Below are 19,681 nucleotides of genomic sequence, written 5' to 3'. Positions count from 1 at the left end.
GGAGGGATACTCCCATCTCTCCTACAGGAGCCTCACCAAAAACTTTGTGAGGAGATCAGTGGGTCCCTTTGCTGAAAGGGTCTGGAGAGGAGCCTGGAGATTTCTTGAGCGCACTTTATTTGTGTTCCCTGGCATTTGGGGGGTGGGGTATATACCAGTGTCTGACTCTCCCCTGGGTCAGTCAGGGCTGGCTGGTGCTGCCTGTGATGAAAGAGTCAAGAGAGAGGTCTTCAGAGGATGCAGTTTACAATTCCAGAGTTTTGTGTGGCAAAGATGCCATGAGCTATGAGGATTCTTAGGAAAGGAGCCATATCAGAATCAGCCAGAAAGGATCCTGTCCAAGAAGGATGCTTTCTGGGGCAAGGAGAGGCCAGCTGTCAGAGGCTGCTTAGGGGGTATAATGCCAGCGCCAGAGCTGAAGGGGCCCCATCGGAGGTGAGGCAGGGTGTGCACTACTGCAGAGGGGAACTGCAGGGCAGAGGTCTCCTTTGGTGGGGCGGTAAGAGAAGACAGGTGTGTGAAGCATCCACAGATGCCCTATGATGCTATTAAAAGCCAGCATTTGACCATTTGCCGTGGGACGGGGTGGGAGGGCAACGCCAGAATACAATGGTCCTAGACAAGTCTGTTCCCGTTTCCTCTTGTTGCTGGTGCACATGACCCTGGGGGATCCAGAAATTGCAGCTGCGGAGTAGAGAGAAGATGGAACAAGGAGAGTGGTGAAAAAATAGGAGGCCACATTCCATGCTGGGTTTGGGGTGAGGGTTGATCAGGGAGAAACAGCCGTCAATGTGATGTGGAAGTTTCATTTCAGTTCATACTGGGTCTTTTAAATGCTTGAAAACGAGATTGGACTCATACTTAAAAGTGACTGGGAACACAACAGGATCGGCCTGGTCGTCTCCACATGGGAGCTAGGTTTTAAAAAGTGGGGTTGAGGGTGGTGGTGAGAGAAAAATAAAACTCTTACTGATTGTACTCATCCCAAGCTAATGCCATTCAGTAATGGTTATGCAGATTTTTATCAAAACTCCATATTTCAGCTCTAAAATCCCTGGTGCCTCTCTTCTGAGTCTTTCTGAGCTTCTGTGAAGGAAATCAGATTTTCTTCAGTGTCGCCTTTGCAATGTGGTTTCAGTTCCTTCTAGGCTACAGAGTTGGTGATTTCTCACTTTCCGCTTTCTGCCTTCCAGAATGGCTGACGTCACTCGGTACTATTGTCTCCTATTCTCTTTCTCCTGTGGATTACACTTTAAAAATTACTGTTGTTTCAGTGAGTTTCTGGAATGATTGTGGAGAAATGGGCTTGTATTACACCACGTTTAACTGGAATCTCAGACAAATATTTTAAGGATAAATAATAATATTCTCAGTTTTCCCAGTACTGTTACGTAGAGCTTGTCTATATAAATCACCTTGAGTTCTCCTTTTTTTTCCCCCATAATTGGATTTTTGGTCATTTCATCATCACCAAAGAGCTGAAATTTTTCTTTTGTTTTTGTTTCTTTTTTTTTTTTTTTGGCCACACCACGCAACTTGTGGGATTTCAGTTCCCCGACCAGGGATTGAACCCGGGCCCTTGGAAGTGAGAGCACAGAGTCCTGACCACTGGACAACCAGGGAATTCGTGAAATGTTTTTCAATTTAATTTTTTATTTTTACACAATCTTTAAAGGTACTTTCCATTTAAAGTTATTACAAAGTACTTGTTCTATTCCCCGTGTTGCACAACACATCCTTGAGCCTGTCTTACACCCAATAGTTTGTACCTCCCCCTCTCCACCCCTGTATTGCCCACCCACCCACTGGTAACCATTAGTTTGTTCTCTTATCTGTGAGTCTGCTTTTTAAATTTTATATTCACTAGTTTGTTATATTTTTTAGATTCCACATATAAGCGATATCATATAGTATTTAGCTTTCTTGAAGAGATGAAATTTAACTCAAACCAAATAACTATTGTTTTATGCAAAATTTTTAATAAGGGGATGAAGACTGTAACTCAGAGTTGAAGTGGGGTTTAAAGGTTGTATGTGTTTTTTAATTATTCTGTCCCACATTTTACAGACAAGTGAAAAATTTATATATATGTATGAATTTTTATAATTTCTCCACAATTTTTTTTTAGAGGACTTCCAAACCTACTGTATTAGGCAGGGCTCTCCAGAGAAATAGAACCAATAGGACATACATGGAGAGAGAGATTTAGGCTAAGGAATTGGCTCATGCGATTTTGCGAGCTTGCAAGTTCAACATCTATAGGGCAAGTTGACAGGTTGGAAATTCTGGTAAGAGTTGATGCTGTAGTCCCAAGTCTAAAATTTGCAGGACAGACCAGGTAGGCTACAAACTCAAGGAGCGTTTCTGTGTTGCAGTCTTGAGGCCAAATTCCTTCTTCTGGAAAACATAGTCTTTTTTTTTTTTTTTTTTTTTCCTCTTAAGGCCTTCAACTGATTCGTTGTGGCTCACCCACACTACGGAGGGTGACCTGCTTTACTCAAAGTCTGCTGATTTGAATGTTAATCACATCTAAAAACTACCTCCACAGTAACATCTAGACTTATATTGGACCAAACAAATGGGCACCATAGCCTAGCCAAGTTGACGCATAAAATTAGCCACCATCACACTTACTGTAGAGATGACAGAATATGCAAAACACAACCTGTATGTCCTTTATCTAGATTCATCAGTGGTTAAGCTTTTCATGTGCTTTAACTTTCTCTCAAGTGATGAATCATGTGAAAATAAATTCCAGCTGTGATGATACTTCTCACCCAAAATACTTCATGTCCCAGGAATAGGGACATTCTCCAAATAGCACACTTAAGAAAATTAAAATTACTGCAGTGAGATCATTTCCAGTCCATATGCTGCTTGTTCCAGTTGGCCTCAGAATATTTTTCATAGCTTTGTGTTTATTGGTTTTGTTGTTTACACATTGCATTTGTCTCTTTCCAGCCTAGAACTGTCCCTTTTTTGCTGCTGTTCTTTTTCATGACACTGTCTGTTTTGAAGATTTCATCCAGTTGTCTTGTAGGATGTCCCCACATTCTGGATTTGTCTAGTTTTTTCTTTTGGGTCCAGGTTAAACCTCTCGGTAAGAATACCACTGAGGTGAGATTGTGTCCTCATTGCCTCCCATCAGGAGACACATAATGTTTGCTTGTACCTCCATGAACATGTTAAGTTTGATCACTTGGTGAAGGTGATGGCCAGGACTTCTCTCCTTGTAAAGGAATATTTCGCCCTTTTTATTTTTAAAAATTTTTTAATTTTTAAAACTTATTATTTTTGGCTGCATCACGTGGCTTGCAGGATCTTAGTTCCCCAAGCAGGGACTGAACTGAGGCCACGGCAGTGAAAGCACCAAGTCCTAACCACTGGACCACCAGGGAATTCCCTCTCCCTTTTTAATTAGTATGTAATCTGTGGCATGATACTTTGAGACTGTGGCTATCTCATTCTCCAACCACCTTTCATCTGATGATTTTAGCATCCCTTGACTGATCTAATTATATTATTCTCAGCATTGGTCCATTGGCATTCTCATGTAAAGAAGAGGTTTCCCTTTCTCTCTCTCCTCTCTCGTAATTTGTTATTTTATTATGTTATTAAAAATTATAATATTTTTCAATAAATGCTCAGTCTAGAAAAGGGAGGAAATGAGAGAGTAAGTTACAAACATACTTGATTGAAAATACCTAGTGCTCTAATCATGCCATCATTTAGACCAAAAAGCTACCTGTGCAAAATCAACTTGTATTTTTTTGTTCATTTTGTAATAAAATCTAACAGCGAATTAGTAAAAATTAAATTGATCAAGAGCCCCAGTAATTGCAGAGATGGGCATAGACTACACAGTCTGCTTTCTACTTTCACATCTGTTAAATGCTCTGTGTGGTCTGAAGACTTGGGTTCTAGTACCAGCACTGCCTCATTTTATTTTATTTTATTTTTATTATTTTTTTTCTTTTGGCTGTGCCACGCGGCATGTGGGATCTTAGTTCCAACCCGTGTCCCCTGCATTGGAAGCGCGGAGTCTTAACCATGGACGGCCAGCCAAAAAGCTGCCTCTTTTTAGATGTGACTTTGGTCAAGGCAATCTACCTTTCTGATATGCAGTTTGGTTATCTCCAAAGTGAACATGAGAACTTCACTTGGATTCTTCATGGCCTTTGCCCTCAATGACAACCTCTCCACAGTTGATCAGGTCTACTCCTGTGCATAAAAGGACTAATGAAGTCGATCTGAGATTGCTAGTCTTGGAAACGTCTACTGGCAAGGCTGGCCCTTGGTGTCTGGGAACTTGAATTTCCAGAGGGTTCCCACAGTTCCCTGATAAGAGTGGCTTACTGTACCTAAACTATTTGTACAATGTGCTTTCTGCCATACATCTGTTTCCTTCTGGGAGTCTGAAATTTGTTATGTGCTGGTAGAGGGTGCCTACATGGCCAGCCCCCGCTAAAAACCTCGGGCGCTGAGTCTCTACTGCGCTTCCCTGGTAGATGACATTTCACACGTGTTGTTGCAACGCGTTGCTGAAGGAACGAAGCACTTCCTGTGTGACTCTGCTGGGAGAGGACCCTTGAAAGCTTGCACCTGGTTTCCTCTGGGCTTTGTCCCATGTGCCTTTTCCCTTTGCTCGTCTGCCTTTGGTCCTTTTTCATCCTGTAATAAATCACAGCTGTGAGCACTGAGTCCTGCACATCATCCTAGCAAATCATCACACTTTTTCCAATTTTCTCATCTGCAAAATGGAATTTATAATGATGATAATACCTACCTTATAGTGTTGTTGTATGAAACATGTGTGGGATTAAAGGCCTGATATAAATGTGTCTGATGGAGGGTGGTTATTATGATGCAGTATGTTCATTGTTTATATGAGGAACACCTTGTGTTTTGAGTGCATGCTCATGTCTTTTTGTCAAAGTAACACTGACACATCCACTCACATAAATTAACTCTCACATCTTTGACTCATTTGGTGAAAACAACAGGTTCACACACCAGCTTATAAGGACACCTGCATCTTTCACTAAAATGTGTGTGGGTGTGTGTGTATGGGTGTGTGTTTCATCACTTAACAAATATGAAATAACTTGGGAGTTTTTTATGGTCTGAATGTGTCCCCCCAGCATTCACATGTTGAATCCTAACCCCCAAAGGTGATAATAGTAGTAGGTGGGTCCTTTGGAAGGGGACTAAGCTCTCATGACTGGGATTAGTACTTTATAAAAGAAGCTCAAGAGAGATCCCTTGCCCCTCTACCACCCGGGACACAACAAAAAGTCTGCCTCCCCAAAGAAGGCCCTCACTGGTCATGTTGGTACCATGATCCTGGGCTTCCTGCCTCAAGAACTGTGAGAAATAAATGTTTGTTGTTTATTAGCTGCCCACTATTTATGCACCCCTATGTTCACTGCAGCACTATTTATAATACCAAGAAATGGAAGCAACCCAAGTGTCCATCAACAGATGAATGGATAAAGAAATTGTAATACACACACACACACACACACACACACACACACACACACACAGGAATATTATTCAGCCACAAGAAAGAAAGAAAGCTTTCCATTTGCAACAACATGGATGGAACTTGAGGGCATTATTCTATCTGAAACTAAGTCAGACAGAGAAAGAAAAATACTGTATAATCTCACTCATATGTGGAATCTAAAAACAAGCAAACAAACAAATAAACAAACAAGCAAAGCCAAGCTCATAGATACAGAAACAGATTGGTGGTTGCCAGAGGTGGGGTTGGGGGCTGGGCAAAATGGGTGAAGGGGGTCAAAAGGTATAAAGTTCCAGTTATAAAATAAATAAGTAAGTCCTGGGGATGTAATGTGCAGCATGATAACTATAGTTAACAATGCTGTATTGCCTATTTGCAAGTTGCTAAGAGAGCAGAACTTAAAAATTCTCATCACAAGAAAAAAAATTTCTGTTAACTATATATGGTGACAGATGTTAACTAGACTTACTGTGGTGACCATTTCACAATACACACAAATATAGAATTATGTTGTACACTTGAAACTAATATAATGTTATATGTCAACTATACCTCAATTTAAAAAAACATGTAAGTTTTTTTATATGCTCACACTTTTAAAAACATCTTTTTCTATGGCAGAAGGTAGAGTGTATGAGAAATGCAATTCTTTACTGCTGAGCCCAATTTTACACAGTAGATGGCTGCATTATTGTAAAGTCATAATATCTACTTATATTTTGTAAACTAATCATACTCAAATGCACAGAGTAAATTGCTTTTTAAAATCTGTACTCAGCCATAAAAAAGAACGAAACAATGCCATTTGCAGCAACATGGATGGATCTAGAGATTATCATACTAAGTGAAGTAAGTCAGAAAGAGAAAGACAAATACCATATGATGTCACTTATATGTGGAATCTAAAATATGACACAGATGAACCTATCTACAGAAACAGACTCACAGACACAGAGAAGTGTCGTAACTGCTCTAGTAAACGTAAGGTTAAACTAGCATCTCCAACCTGCAGAATTCACACCCCTGGGGATACAGGAAGCCTTTCCAAAACAGTACACAGGACAGACAAGTGTTAGGAAGCCAATCATCTCCCAGGTTCTTAACCTTTATTTAACCCTTTCCCAAGCTCTGCCGGGAGGAAAACATCCATGGAGCAAGCATCTTGCCAGTTCTCTTTTCCCATCTCCCTTTTCTCAACAGCCTTCTCCCACGCTACAGGAGAAAAGCTTTTCTTTCATTCACTCCAAATTGCCCAGCAAACCACCAGAGCACAAAGAAATGGACGGTTCAGATGATGTGTCAATAAAACCTTTTAAAATTAAGTCCTGATAAACCCACTGTTGGCCTTCACTTCTTCATCTTATTGCTGTTTCTCGTCTGGGGTGGAGAATGGCATTAGAAACAGGAAGTTTTGCCGTGTGTTGTGATAGTCTGAATTTGGACTATGTTTAAGATCGAGGCAGCCGGAGCAATGACAACTTTCGTTGAAAAGCCTTGCCTCTTCCATCCCCTGACTCTGATTGATGAATCGTCCCGCCTGGCGAGGAACATTGAAGAAGGCAGCCGTTATTCATCCAGGCGACAGACACACGGCACTGTTCCTTCTGTGCCTTATCTTTCCACATTAAAATGAGAGTATTTGAGGTTTATAGAGAGCATGCTGGAAACGACAGATAGACAAGGCGTGTCCTTGGCCTTTTCACCTCGAGAAAGCTTGATGGCCTCTCATCCCGTTTGTTTGCATTTCTCTTGCATACTTGGAATGATCTCAAAGAGCAGGTGGTGATTAAGTGTCCTGTTTACCGTTCTGATAGGGAACGGCCAAAGGGACATATCTGAGAGAAGTTAGTATTTTATATTTTCTTGAACATGTATTACACTCACAGGAAAGGCATTTTCATTAACTTTTTCCAAAAGTTCATTGTATTCCAAAATACCTAACTTTGCTGTATATCTTTTGCTCATGTCAATCATCAACCACTCCTCATTTTTCCTACTTATCATGTACTTAATAAAATTAGTTTATCTTAATGGGAGTATGTTGCGGATTCTACTGTAAATAGTATACTTAACAAATATGTATAAAACTTAATACACCTACCTTTGTCGTGGCCCAAGGCCTTTTCTTTCTGCTGTTAATTTCCTCAAAGTAGATTAACTAGTACTCTTAAAAACGGAGCAGCTGCTTTCGGTGGCAAACAAAATGTTCTCTAAAGCAATCCAGGATCTAATACTCTGGATTTAAAAAAACAAGCGTCATTTAGTTAGGATTAATTTCTCCCTCTCAGAAGTTGATATGTGGTTCTATGTCTGTAAAATGCAATATTATAAGCATAATTGTTTCCAAACATGAAATGAACTGTCTTATCTTTCTACCTAGATTCTTCAGGTGTCTGTTTCTCTGTCCTTCTGTCACTCCTTTTTAGGGTACGGCAAGATGACTCTAGTGTAGAGACTTGCCATGCTAAGGATTTCTTCTGTGTATGAAGGAAAATGAGAAGTACCAGTGAGGGCGAGAGGAAGGGCAGGAAGGGAGAGAAAGCAAGAGCTTCAGAATTTGCAGAATCCACCGAGCTCAGGAGTCTGCACTTTGTCTGCGAGCCCAGTGGTTTCAAGGTGGTTGTGTACCCCCAGGATGTGCAACAGAGACCACTGGGGTGTCAGAAGCATTGATTATATTTATGTTTTTTCTAACATGTAGGAAAAAATGAAATTGTACGTATATTTAACTCACATGGGTTGACATGGGCACCGTCTACTCAGTCCATCGGAGGGTCACAGTCACTGACTTTGAGCACTGAGTGTCCTGAGGCAGTGCAGGGGAAGGGTCTCCTGTGCAACCTTGAGCATCCTCTTTCAGCAGAGCGGGTTGTGACTGTGACAATTTATATGAGCCTGGTTAAGGGGCTTTGTAGATTATGTCAGCCACTGTTAATTGATAATCCTTGAAAAAGGAACAACTACCTTTAACAGATTTCTGCAAACAGAATAAAACAAACACAAACAAAATTCAAAGCATATATCATCAAAGAGTCTACAAATAATAAATGCTGGAGAGAGTGTGGAGAAAAGGGAACCCTCCAACACTGTTGGTGGGAATGTAAATTGGTACAGCCACTATGGAGAACAGTCTGGAGCTTCCTTAAAAATCTGAGAATAGGGGCTTCCCTGGTGGCGCAGTGGTTGAGAGCCTGCCTGCCAATGCAGGGGACACGGGTTCATGCCCTGGTCCGGGAAGATCCCACATGCCGCGGAGCGGCTCGGCCCGTGAGCCATGGCCGCTGAGCCTGCGCTCCTCAACGGGAGAGGCCACAACAGTGAGAGGCCTGCATACCGCAAAAGAAAAAAAAGCAAAAAAAAAACCAAAACAAAACTGAGGATCGAGTTACCATGTGATCCAGCAATCTCACTCCTGGGCATATATCCAGAAGAGATGAAAAATCTAATTTGAAAAGACACATGCACCCCAATGTTCATAGCAGCACTATTTACAATAGCCAGGACACAGAAACAACCCAAGTGCCCACCAACAGAAGATGTGGAGATACACACACACACACACACACACACACACTGGAATATTACTCAGCCATAAAAAAGAATGAAATATTTCCGTTTGCATCAACACGGATGGACCTAGAGATTAGTAACTCAGACAAAGACAAATATTATATGATATCTCTTGTATATGGAATCTAAAAAATAACACAAATCAACTTATTTACAAAACAGAAAAAGACTCACAGACATAGAAATCAAACTTATGGTTACCAAAGGGGAAAAGGGAAGGGGAGGGATAAATTAGGAATATGGGATTAACAGATACACACCACTACCTATAAAATAGATAAACAATAAGGATTTACTATATAGCACAAGAGCTATATTGACTATCTTGTAATAACCTATAATGGAAAAGAATCTGAAGCTGTATACCTGAAACTAAACAATATTTTAAATCAACTATAGTTAAATTAAAAAATATAAAGTATTAGTGATATAAAAATAAGGAAATAACAAAAACAAAACAGCTAATATTTTTCCAATTCTATTTATTTGTTTATTTATTTATTTACAGCTGCATTGGGTCTTCATTGCTGCATGCAGGCTTTCTCTAGCTGCTGCAAGTGGGGGCTACTCTTCCTTGTGGTGTGCGGGCTTCTCTTTGTTGCAGAGGATGGGCTCTAGGCGCATGGGCTTCAGTAGTTGTGGCTCATGGGCTCTAGACAGCAGACTCAGTAGTTGCAGCGCATGGGCTTAGTTGCTCCATGGCGTGTGGGATGTTCCTGGACCAGGGCTCGAACCTGTGTCCGCTGCATTGGCAGGCGGATTCTTAACCACTGCACCACCAAAGAAGTCCCTATTTTTCCAATTCTTATTACAGCTTCTCCATTATCCATATCCCGAGATAGAAATACCAATGATTTAATCAGAACTGACAAGCAGTGGGGCACAAAATTGTGGTATCATCATGAAGATTATTTAAAAGGGAATTCTATCTACTGTCATTAATGATTACTTAGCCCTTCTGTATATTTGGCCTGTAGCCAAGGATGGTAGACAAAAACCACCATAATTAGGAAGATATTTAAAAATGCTAATTATTTCATGTTTATCTCATGTTTATCTCATCTTTTTTTATTCCTATTTTTGTGTATGACTTATGTATTAGGTTACTTTCATAAACGACTATATATGTTAGGCTTGCAAGCTGTTTTGGTTAACATTGCTATATAATCAACTAACCCAAAACTCTGTGGCTTAAAACAATGTTTTACTGTCTCTCATGGTCCATAGATTATCTGGGCTCAGCAGTGTAGGATTTTTCTTTTTTTTAACTTTTTATTTTATATTGGAGTATAGTTGATTAACAGTGTTGTGTGGGACCACCCTGGCGGTCCAGTGGTTAAGATTCCATGCTTCCAATGCAGGGGGCATGGGTTAGATCCCTGGTCAGGGAACTAAGATCCCACATTCCGCATGGCGTGGCCAGAAAACAAACAAGAAAATAATGTTGTGATAGTTTCAGGTGTATAGCAAAGTGATTCAGTTATACATATACATGTATCTATTCTTTTTCAAATTCCATTCCCATTTTGGTTGCTACATAATAGTGAGCAGAGTTCCCTGTGCTATACAGTAGGTCCTTGTTGGTTAACCATCTGAAATATGTACATGTCAATCCCAAACTCCCTAACTATCCCTCCCCCCCCTTCCCCTCTAGTAACTATAAGTTCATTCTCTTAGTATGTGAGTCTTAGCAGAGTACTTTTAACTTAGGCTTTCTCATGTGATTTCAATCAGTCATCTGAACGCTCAACAGGGCTGGACGCTCAAGATGACCACTCACACGGCTGGCAGCTGGCGCTGAATGTTGGCTGGGAGCTTATCTGGGACTGCTCACTAGTGAGCCCGTACATGGCCTCTCCCTCATTTGCACTTCTTACAGCATGGCGGCTGGGTTCCAAGTGAGGGAGTCCCAGGCACCTTCCAAGAGGAAGGATGCAGAAGCTGCCAGGCCATTTAAAGTGGACGCCTAGAATGGGAGCAGCATGGCTTTTACATTTCTGCTCTATGCTATTGGTCAAAACAGTTACAGGGCCCACCCGGATTCAAAAGGGTAGGGGAAAACTCCACCTCATGATGGAGTCGCACAGAAGAGCAGATGCAATGGGAGAAAATGTTGTGGCCCATCTTTGGAGAATACGATCTGCCACGCATGCTATCATTGTTAGTGATGGGTTTACAGCTGTAAAATTTGGAGCCACTGAAACAAGTCAGAATTGTAGGTAAGATCACAGTCTTGAGGACGCACTGATTTAACTAACAGCTCTTTGATCTCGGGGAATTTAAGTAATGTCTCTGAGTCTCTGAAAATCAAGAAAGTAGAAGTTATGGTGTGTGTGTCGGGGAGGGGCTCTTTAGAGTATTAGGTGAGAAAATGTGTACCCAAAGTGTTACGGAATCAAACCTGGGTCCACTGGCCCGTGCGTTGTAAAGCCAACCTACTGACGCCAGGTTGTGGTGAAGGAAAGTGCAGCGTTTATGATAGAGCGCCAAGCAAGGAGTCCAGGGCAGCTACTGCTCAAGATCCTTGAACTCCCCGATGGGTTTTTCAGCAAAGCATTTTTACTTTTTTTTTTTTTTTTTTTTGCGGTACGCGGGCCTCTCACTGTTGTGGCCTCTCCCGTTGCGGAGCACAGGCTCCGGACGCGCAGGCTCAGCGGCCATGGCTCATGGGGCCAGCCGCTCCACGGCATGTGGGATCTTCCTGGACCGGTGCACGAACCCGTGTCCCCTGCATCGGCAGGCAGACTCTCAACCACTGCGCCACCAGGGAATCCCTCAGCAAAGCATTTTTAAAGGCCACGTGAGGGAGGGGCGTCGCAGGGTGCACAATTCTCTAACTGGTTGATGGTGAGGTAACAGGGCGGTGTCACAGGGGTTCACATTATCAACCCTTAGGCACCAATAGGTCTGGGGGCTACGTACTCATGATCTTCAAGTAGTTTTCTTCCACCTGGTCGTGGTTTTAGCATCTGTAAAACAACTCCGGAAATGTGCATCAGATACCGTTATCTACGTACTTCGGATAGGAGCTAAAGCAGAAGATATGGGGGAGGGGTCTGTCCTGGGAAGGCCCCATAGGGTCCTGCTTGGTTACAAAAGTGCCCAGGACATCATAACTGGCTGGACCAGTAGCAGATATCATTATGGTTTTGAACTGGGGAGTGACTAGTTTAGAAAAAGCTTTTCAGAACAAGCACTCTGAGGACAGCATGGAGGATGTAGGAGGCAGGGGAGGAGATGGGAGATCAAGAATGGAGTGGGTGGAGGGACCACCTGGGAGACTGGAGCAGCGATGAAGGAGAGAAGCAGGTGGAGAAGTGAAATGTGCAGGCAGAGTCTCAGTGTGACTTGGGGACTTATTGAACGGGCTAAGAGAGGGAAGGGGAAAATCTAGAGCCATGCTTTTGTGATCTTTTGTAGACTATAAGTAAATTTTTCTTTTCTTTTTGCCTGCCCCCTGCCCCCACCCTATAAGTAAGTCTTATTAAAGATCTGTTCCCATGAAATCATAAAGTCCTGATGAAAAGTTGTGTGAAAGTCGTATGTTTTGTAAATCAATTCATTTTACTGGTAAAAGTTATTATTCAAAGTGGAAAACAGGACACTAAAGATGGCGTGATCATTAAATTTAAAGTTAGTTAACTGTTATGGGTTGAATTGTGTCCCTTCAAAAAGATATATGGAAGCCCTAAAACCCCAGTAACCTGTGGATGTGATCTTACTTGGAAGTAGGGTCTTTGCAGATGTAATCAAGTTTAAATGAGGTCAAATTGAATTAGGATGGGTCTTTAATTCAATATGACTGGTGTCCTTATGAGAAGAGAAATAGAGACACAGGAAAGGAGACACCTGTGATCTCCCATCAGAGGGTGAAGGCTAGAGCTGCAAGCCAAGGAACAACTAAGGTTGCCAGAAGCTGGAAGAGGCAAGGAAGGATTCTCCCCTACAGGTACCAAAGGAGGCATGGCCCTGCCCACCCCTCTTAAGACAGTAAGTTTCTGTGGTTTTAAGTCACCCAGTTAATGGTACTTTGTTACAACAGCCTGAGGAAACTGACACAGTAACTACAGTTGACCCTTAACACGGGGGTTAGGGGCAGGGACCTTCCATGCAGTTGAAAATCTGCACATAACTTAGAGTTGGCCCTCCGAAGACCAACAGGGGATCAGGTAGTACTGTGGTATTTACTATTGAAAAAAATCCAATCCGTGTATGAGTGGACCCGTGCAGTTCAAACCTGTGTTGTTTGAGGGGTTAGTTGTATATACAAAGAACTGCTAATTTTACTTGGGTAAAGGAGGCATGGCATAAAAAAGGCCAACTCAGAATTCTTTTGTCAAGATTTCTTTATGGTCATAGAAAAAAATTATTATTGAAATGGAAAGGTCAAGTCAACCTTTCCAACGATGGGGTGTTCTCAGGGCAGGAAGGAGCTGTTTCTCATCCATCTGTGTCCTCCCAATGCCAAGCAGAAGGCATGCAAATAATAGATGTGCAGTTTGCTTTATGAGCCAAACTGAGCCTCTCTTTTTTTTTTTAACAAACTTTACATTAAAAACAAGAAACACTTGAAGTGCTAGATGTAGATTTTTAAGATTTCTCCTCATATGATATAGTTCTGATTATTAATATACCTAACCTAAGGGCTACACATAAGTGAAAAGCAATCATGGTTTTTAATTTAAAAAAACAGAAAAATAACAGCTGACATTTATTGAGCAATTATGAGATGCTAACTAAGACTGCTGAGTCCCTTATACAGTATCTTCATGTTGAATCTCATCATTGCCTTGTCACTTACTCTAATTTAAAATGTGAGACTCAAAAGAGGTTAGTCATTTGCCAAAGATCATAGAGCTGATAACTGACAGAGCCAGGACACCAGCTCTCAGCTATGGCCAAACTTATAACCATGCCCCCAAACTGCACTAAGACCAGAGCCACATATGGCTATTTAAATGTAAATGAAAATGAATGAAAATGAATGAAAATTAAAAATTTAGTTCCTTAAGCACAGTAACCACATTTCAACCGCTCAATAGCTACTCGGCTTGGTGCAGAGACAGAACATTCTCATCATTGCAGGAAGTTCTGCTGGAAAGCATTGATCGAATCCCTTAACAGTCATAAAATGTTGAAAGCCCATATGATGGGTGGTTAAGGGAAGAGATGGAATAGTAGAAGGATGAGAACAGAGGAAAAGGAAGGAGAAAGATTTAGAGAGAGCAGTTCATGGAGAAAGGAGCCTAAATCTACCGGTAGAGTGGCCCCTGAGGACGTTTTTAGTCTATTATATTTGTAAACTTTGGCAGTTAAAATTCCAAAATATGTTAAATACATACTTCAAAAAAATTAGAGTTGCAATTCAACAGATAGTTAAGTCTCAGTTGTGTGCCTGGCATTGGGTGAGGGGGGATTCCTAGGTGAACAAAATGGACACAATTTCCCATCATCAAAATTAGAGCAACATTAATCCAATAATTAGAATAAAGCATGACAGTTATTTTGTAGTGGAAAGAATTCTATAGAAATAAATAGCAGAGGGACCCATGTAGCCTAGACAGGGCTTAGAAATGTCTCCCCAAAGAAGTGCTGTCAATCTGAGAAAGGAAGGATGAGAGAGGCAGTGGGCAGTAGCAGGGGGGTGTTGCAGGCAGACAGCCAGCTGTGAGAAGGCCTGATGTCAAAAAGAAGGACTGAACTAAGTTACACGGGTGGCTGGAGAGAGGAAGAATAGCGAAAGGTGAGCCAGGGAGCCAGGGACAGGTTGGGGAGCTTGCTAAAATATTCTGTCATAAGGATGATGTAAAGCCTGAAGATTTTTCAGCCAACAAGAGATACATTCAGATTCGCATTTTGAGACAATTTCTCTGGTTGACACGCTAAGAATGGCTTAATGGGAAGCAAGCCTGTAGGCAGAGGTTACCTGGAAGCTATTTTGTACTAGGATGGCGGTAATATGGCTGGAAAAATGGTGATTGTCATGCTATTTGGAGCTAGAATGTAGACGGTGGTGATCACTTGGTTGTGTCTGAAGGATGACACTTATATTTCTAGCTGGGGAAACTTCATAGAGTAGGGGTCAGTAACCTACAAGCCAAATCCACTCTGTACTGTTTTTGTAAATACAATTTTATGGGAACACAGACATGCCTGCTCTTTGATGTATTGTCTATGGCTGCTTTTGTGATACAGTGACAGATTTTGAGTAGTTGCAGCAGAGACCACATGACCCTTGAAGCCTGGAATATTTACTATCTGGCCCTTTAAGAAAATGTTTGCCAACTGGGATAAATGATCATTACCTACAAGGTATTAAGATTTACTAGGGAAGGCTTTAAATAACTTACATCTGTTACATATATTACGATAATCTATCTCAATCGGCAAACATGAAGTGTTTGCTATTGTCCCATTTTACAGATGAGAAAACCAAGGCAGAGATATGACATTCTCATTCACACCCATAGCTTCAGTGATCACCACCAGTGACTTATCAAATGTTTACTTCTAATCCAGACTTCTCATTTGAGCTTCAGACAGGCTCAATATCTCTAGCAGCCTTGTATCTCTAACAGCCAGTCTCAGAGGCACCTCAAAACTCAATAGGCCCCAAACCAGACTCCTGCTCACCCTCTCAAACCACATCATCTGGGCTTCCCTGGTGGCGCAGTGGTTAAGAATCGGCCTGCCAATGTAGGAGACACGGGTTCGAGCCCTGGTCCAGGAAGAATCCACATGCCGCGGAGCAACTAAGCCCGTGCACCACAACTACTGAAGCCTGCGCTCTAGAGCCCATGAGCCACAACTACTGAAGCCCATGCGCCTAGAGCCCGTCCTCTGCAACAAAGAGAAGCCGCCACAATGAGAAGCCTACACACCACAACGAAGAGTAGCCCCCGCTCACCACAACCAGAGAAAAGCCCACATGCAGCAACAAAGACCCAACGCAGCCAAAAAAAACAAACAAACAAACAAAACCACCTCATCTTTCAGTGTTCCATTTTTCTTGGTGAATATCACAACCAGAGAAGCAAGCCAGAATCCAGGGAGCCCTCCTAGGCCCCTCGCCCTCCCTTGTTCTTCTCATTTCCAATCTATCTAAAGATTGCTGAAATCTGACTGCTTCTCTCCATTGGCATCACCTACCACCTGCCAAGTCCAGCTTTTTAATAGGATCATCTCACATGTGGGTTCTGTTAATAGCTTCCTTATAGCCCGCTGCACCCAGGCCCTCCTCCAATCTCCAAACTGCAGCCAGAGGGCACTTCAAGCCTGTCAACTCCCACCCCCATTCCCTACCAGATCCTAATCTTTTTTTTTTTTTTTTTTTTTTGCGGTACGCGGGCCCCTCACTGTTGTGGCCTCTCCCATTGCGGAGCACAGGCTCCGGATGCGCAGGCTCAGCGGCCATGGCTCACGGGCCCAGCCACTCCGCAGCATGTGGGATCTTCCCGGACCAGGGCACGAACCCGTGTCCCCTGCATCGGCAGGTGGACTCTCAACCACTGCGTCACCAGGGAGGCCCCGATCCTAATCTTTTGAACGTTTTTTCTCCTTCTGAGGATTCCTTGGACCCTTTCATTGTGGTTTTACATTGTTTTATTGTTTTTTTGAGTTATTGTTCAGCTAACTGATAGAAATGCAAAATAATTCTTGTCAGTAGACATGCAAATCAATTCTGAAGGTCAGGGTTCAACTAACATCTCTCCTCCACTTGGAAGAAGCCAGTTTCATGTCCATTAGCAACTTCCTTTAACAATTCACTAACCCAGTAATGTGTCTGTTCTTTGAACCAGTTTTAACCTGTGCCTGGTAACTTCATTAAATGAGTTAGATAAACTCTACAAGTTCATTTTATATCTATATGACAGTCATACTTTTACCTTTTGGGGAAACGTAACCTTTAACTCTCTCTCTGAGGCACTAGCTGGTTGGCTCTCTGCCTCCCCTCCCAGGCTCTCCTTTGATGGACCCCCCTCCACATGTCTCTCCTCCAGCCCTGGCTCTCTCTCTTTTATAAGTACCACATTCCTTCCCTTCTCAAAGATGTCCTTTCTGCCTGGAACTCACTTTCATCCCGGACATTCTTCATCCTTTCTTCCTATAGTAAATTTGTTTATCCTCCAGATCTTTGCTCGAGGATTTCTTGCTGGAAAGCCTTTCCAGACCTTTCTGAGTCAGTTACATTCCATCATTCCATCATTAGAGGCTCTTAAAGCACAGGCAGCACTGGCTACATTTGCAATTTCACATTTGTGGGATTAGTTAACACTTTTTTAACACGAGTAACATTTTTCTATTTGGCTGGAGGCAATGCATGGTAATAGGATGGAGGTGTGCTCACATCGCATCTCCAGCACTTAGCCCACCGCCTGCACAAATGTTACATACTTCATGAATATGTTAGACAGATTTTTGACTGTAAGCACATTACTGCTCAGGAGAGAGGTGGGCTGAAAAAATATGTATTAAGAAGTCATCAGCATCTAGATGCTGCCATGAAAATGCACATGAAGGAAAACCATTGGGTTGAGCAAAATGAAAGCTACTAGGAACCTTGTGTAGGTGGAATAATTGGACAGAAGTCAAATTATAGTCACTTGAAAGGGAAGGAAATAGAAGCAGTTAATACAGATGGCACCTTCTCAGAGTTTGGCTCTGGAGGGGAGGAAAGGCCAGGGTGGCCCTGTAGTAAATCTTTAATAACACCATTCTTGTATTACACGTGCTTTCCTGGCTGAAAAGGGAGGATTTACAGGTCACATGTAAAATGGCAAGAAAATTGGAGTTGTATAGGATCTACCTTTAAAACGATAATAGGCTTTGAATGAACAGTACAGTGTAGACTTTTAAAAAATTATTTATTTATTCATTTATTATTTATTTATTTATGGCTGCGTTGGGTCTTCGTTGCTGCGCGCAGGCTTTTCTCTAGTTGTGGCGACCGGGGGGCTACTCCTCGTTGTGGTGCACGGGCTTCTCATTGCGGTGGCTTCTCTTGCTGCGGAGCACGGGCCCTAGGCACACAGGCTTCAGTAGTTGTGGCTCGCGGGCTCTAGAGCGCAGGCTCAGTAGTTGTGGTGCACGGGCTTAGTTGCTCTGTGGCATGTGGGATCTTCCCGGACCAGGGATGAAACCCATGTCCGATTCTTAACTACTGCACTACCAGGCATGTCCCAGTGTAGACATTTAAACCAACATTTTGAACGCAAATAAGTTGTCTGTAGCTCTTCAACTAAGGGTTTCTTATTTTTAGGCTTGGGGCAGGAGTCAAAAACTGGCAGCCCTACAGTATACTTAATCTGTATATCTTCTTTACTTGTTCAATTCAATTTTACATTTCTTTAAAAAGGACTCTGTCCAATAAAATATAAAAATAAAAATAAATTAATAAATAAAAAAGACTCTGGTTTTTAGTGACATGTGACCTGTCAGGGCTCCACCCCAGCATAAGAGGCTTTTCTATGCCTAGTATTAAGGGGAGAGAGGAAGGGAGAAGTGAATGCAGTTTTCTGAGCAATAAGATTAGAGCTGTATTGTCTTTAGGGCTGTATGAAATCAATTCTAAAAGCAGACTGGATTTAACCGCTTTTACCCAAAATAAACTGCTCTCTCCCCTTCCTAAGATCAAATCAGCACAAGTCACCACTTCCTATTAATTTAAAAGCCCAGAAAGGCTCATAATTTAGGTTGACATTGCTTCAGGAGCACACAGCAGACAACAGCCATTACAGTCTTCCTTTTCCCTCTTTCTAAATGTTGCCATCACAGGCCTACCTCAAGAAATTGTCAAAGCTGCTTGGTTGGGAACGCGTGGTCTACTTTGCCTGAAAGCGATAAATGGGTTGGGTGGGTAGGTGGGTCTAAGTGGCATCAAGGTGTTTGGGGAGAAACATCTCTTAGGGGATGTGAACCTAGTAGCCCCGTAACACCCCAAGTTACAAATCCGACTTGGGTAGGTGGCGGAAAGAAATCTAAAACCCGGATTCACGTTCTTCTCCCGTTTGAGCGTGGAGGTTGGTGGCAGACAAGAACCCAGGCACCACTGCCAGTCCTGGCTGCAAACTCTCGGGGCAGGAAGGGGGAGGGAAGCAGAAACTGCCTCTTGTGGGCTGGTCGAAGGAAAATCTGCCCTAATGTAAATTAATTTCCCCGAGGTTGCCTTCCCCTGGGCGGAGGGGCGTTTCCAGGCCCACCCAGGCGTTGTTTGGTAAATAAGGATGCTTGCTGAGTGCTTGCAGCCGGAAAGGCGCTCCTGCACTCTCGTGCCCTGGGGGCTGGGACTACGGCTTGGGGTTTCCCGACCGAAGGACCACAGTGACCAGACAGTTGAAGGTTTCTCCCCCAGGGATGCTGGAGGCGCTGCGCTGTTCCCTGCGCCTGGCCCTGGCCTGGGGTTCCGGGTGTTGGCGGCCGGCTCCGCGCGGTCCGTGCGCTGGAGCTTGGCCGCGCCGCCCGCTTTCGCGTCCAGCCGGGCGCTGCGTGCCGCCGCAGCTCTCCGCAGCCGCGCGCTCCCGGAGCCGCCCCATGGCCAGCCCTCCCCCCGCCGCCGCAGCCCTCGCCCGCCAGGTACCCCGACCC

The 19,681-nt window shown here is 43.0% G+C and overlaps 1 protein-coding gene across 4 annotated transcripts in view; it reads left to right on the top strand.

Annotated features, from left to right (window-relative positions):
* Window positions 1-19,681, top strand: part of BCAT1 (branched chain amino acid transaminase 1) — a 222,423-nt gene that overhangs the window by 15,690 nt on the left and 187,052 nt on the right. Inside the window, exon 1 of one of the 4 annotated variants that reach the window (XM_033430236.2) lies at window positions 19,441-19,669. The exons of 1 other annotated variant lie outside the window; for it this stretch is intronic. In XM_033430236.2, the coding sequence (XP_033286127.2) occupies window positions 19,451-19,669 (219 nt within the window). In that variant the 5' untranslated portion in view covers window positions 19,441-19,450. Of the gene's footprint in view, window positions 1-19,440; window positions 19,670-19,681 lie in introns of those variants that run through there. 2 more of the 4 variants (XM_033430237.2, XM_004270911.3) reach the window with 2 other exon arrangements.

This window comes from Orcinus orca, chromosome 11, assembly GCF_937001465.1.
Source record: "Orcinus orca chromosome 11, mOrcOrc1.1, whole genome shotgun sequence".
NCBI classification, from domain to species: Eukaryota; Metazoa; Chordata; class Mammalia; order Artiodactyla; family Delphinidae; genus Orcinus; species Orcinus orca.
Note: the sequence above shows the minus strand (reverse complement) of the source record. Positions and strands in the feature narration are given on the sequence as shown.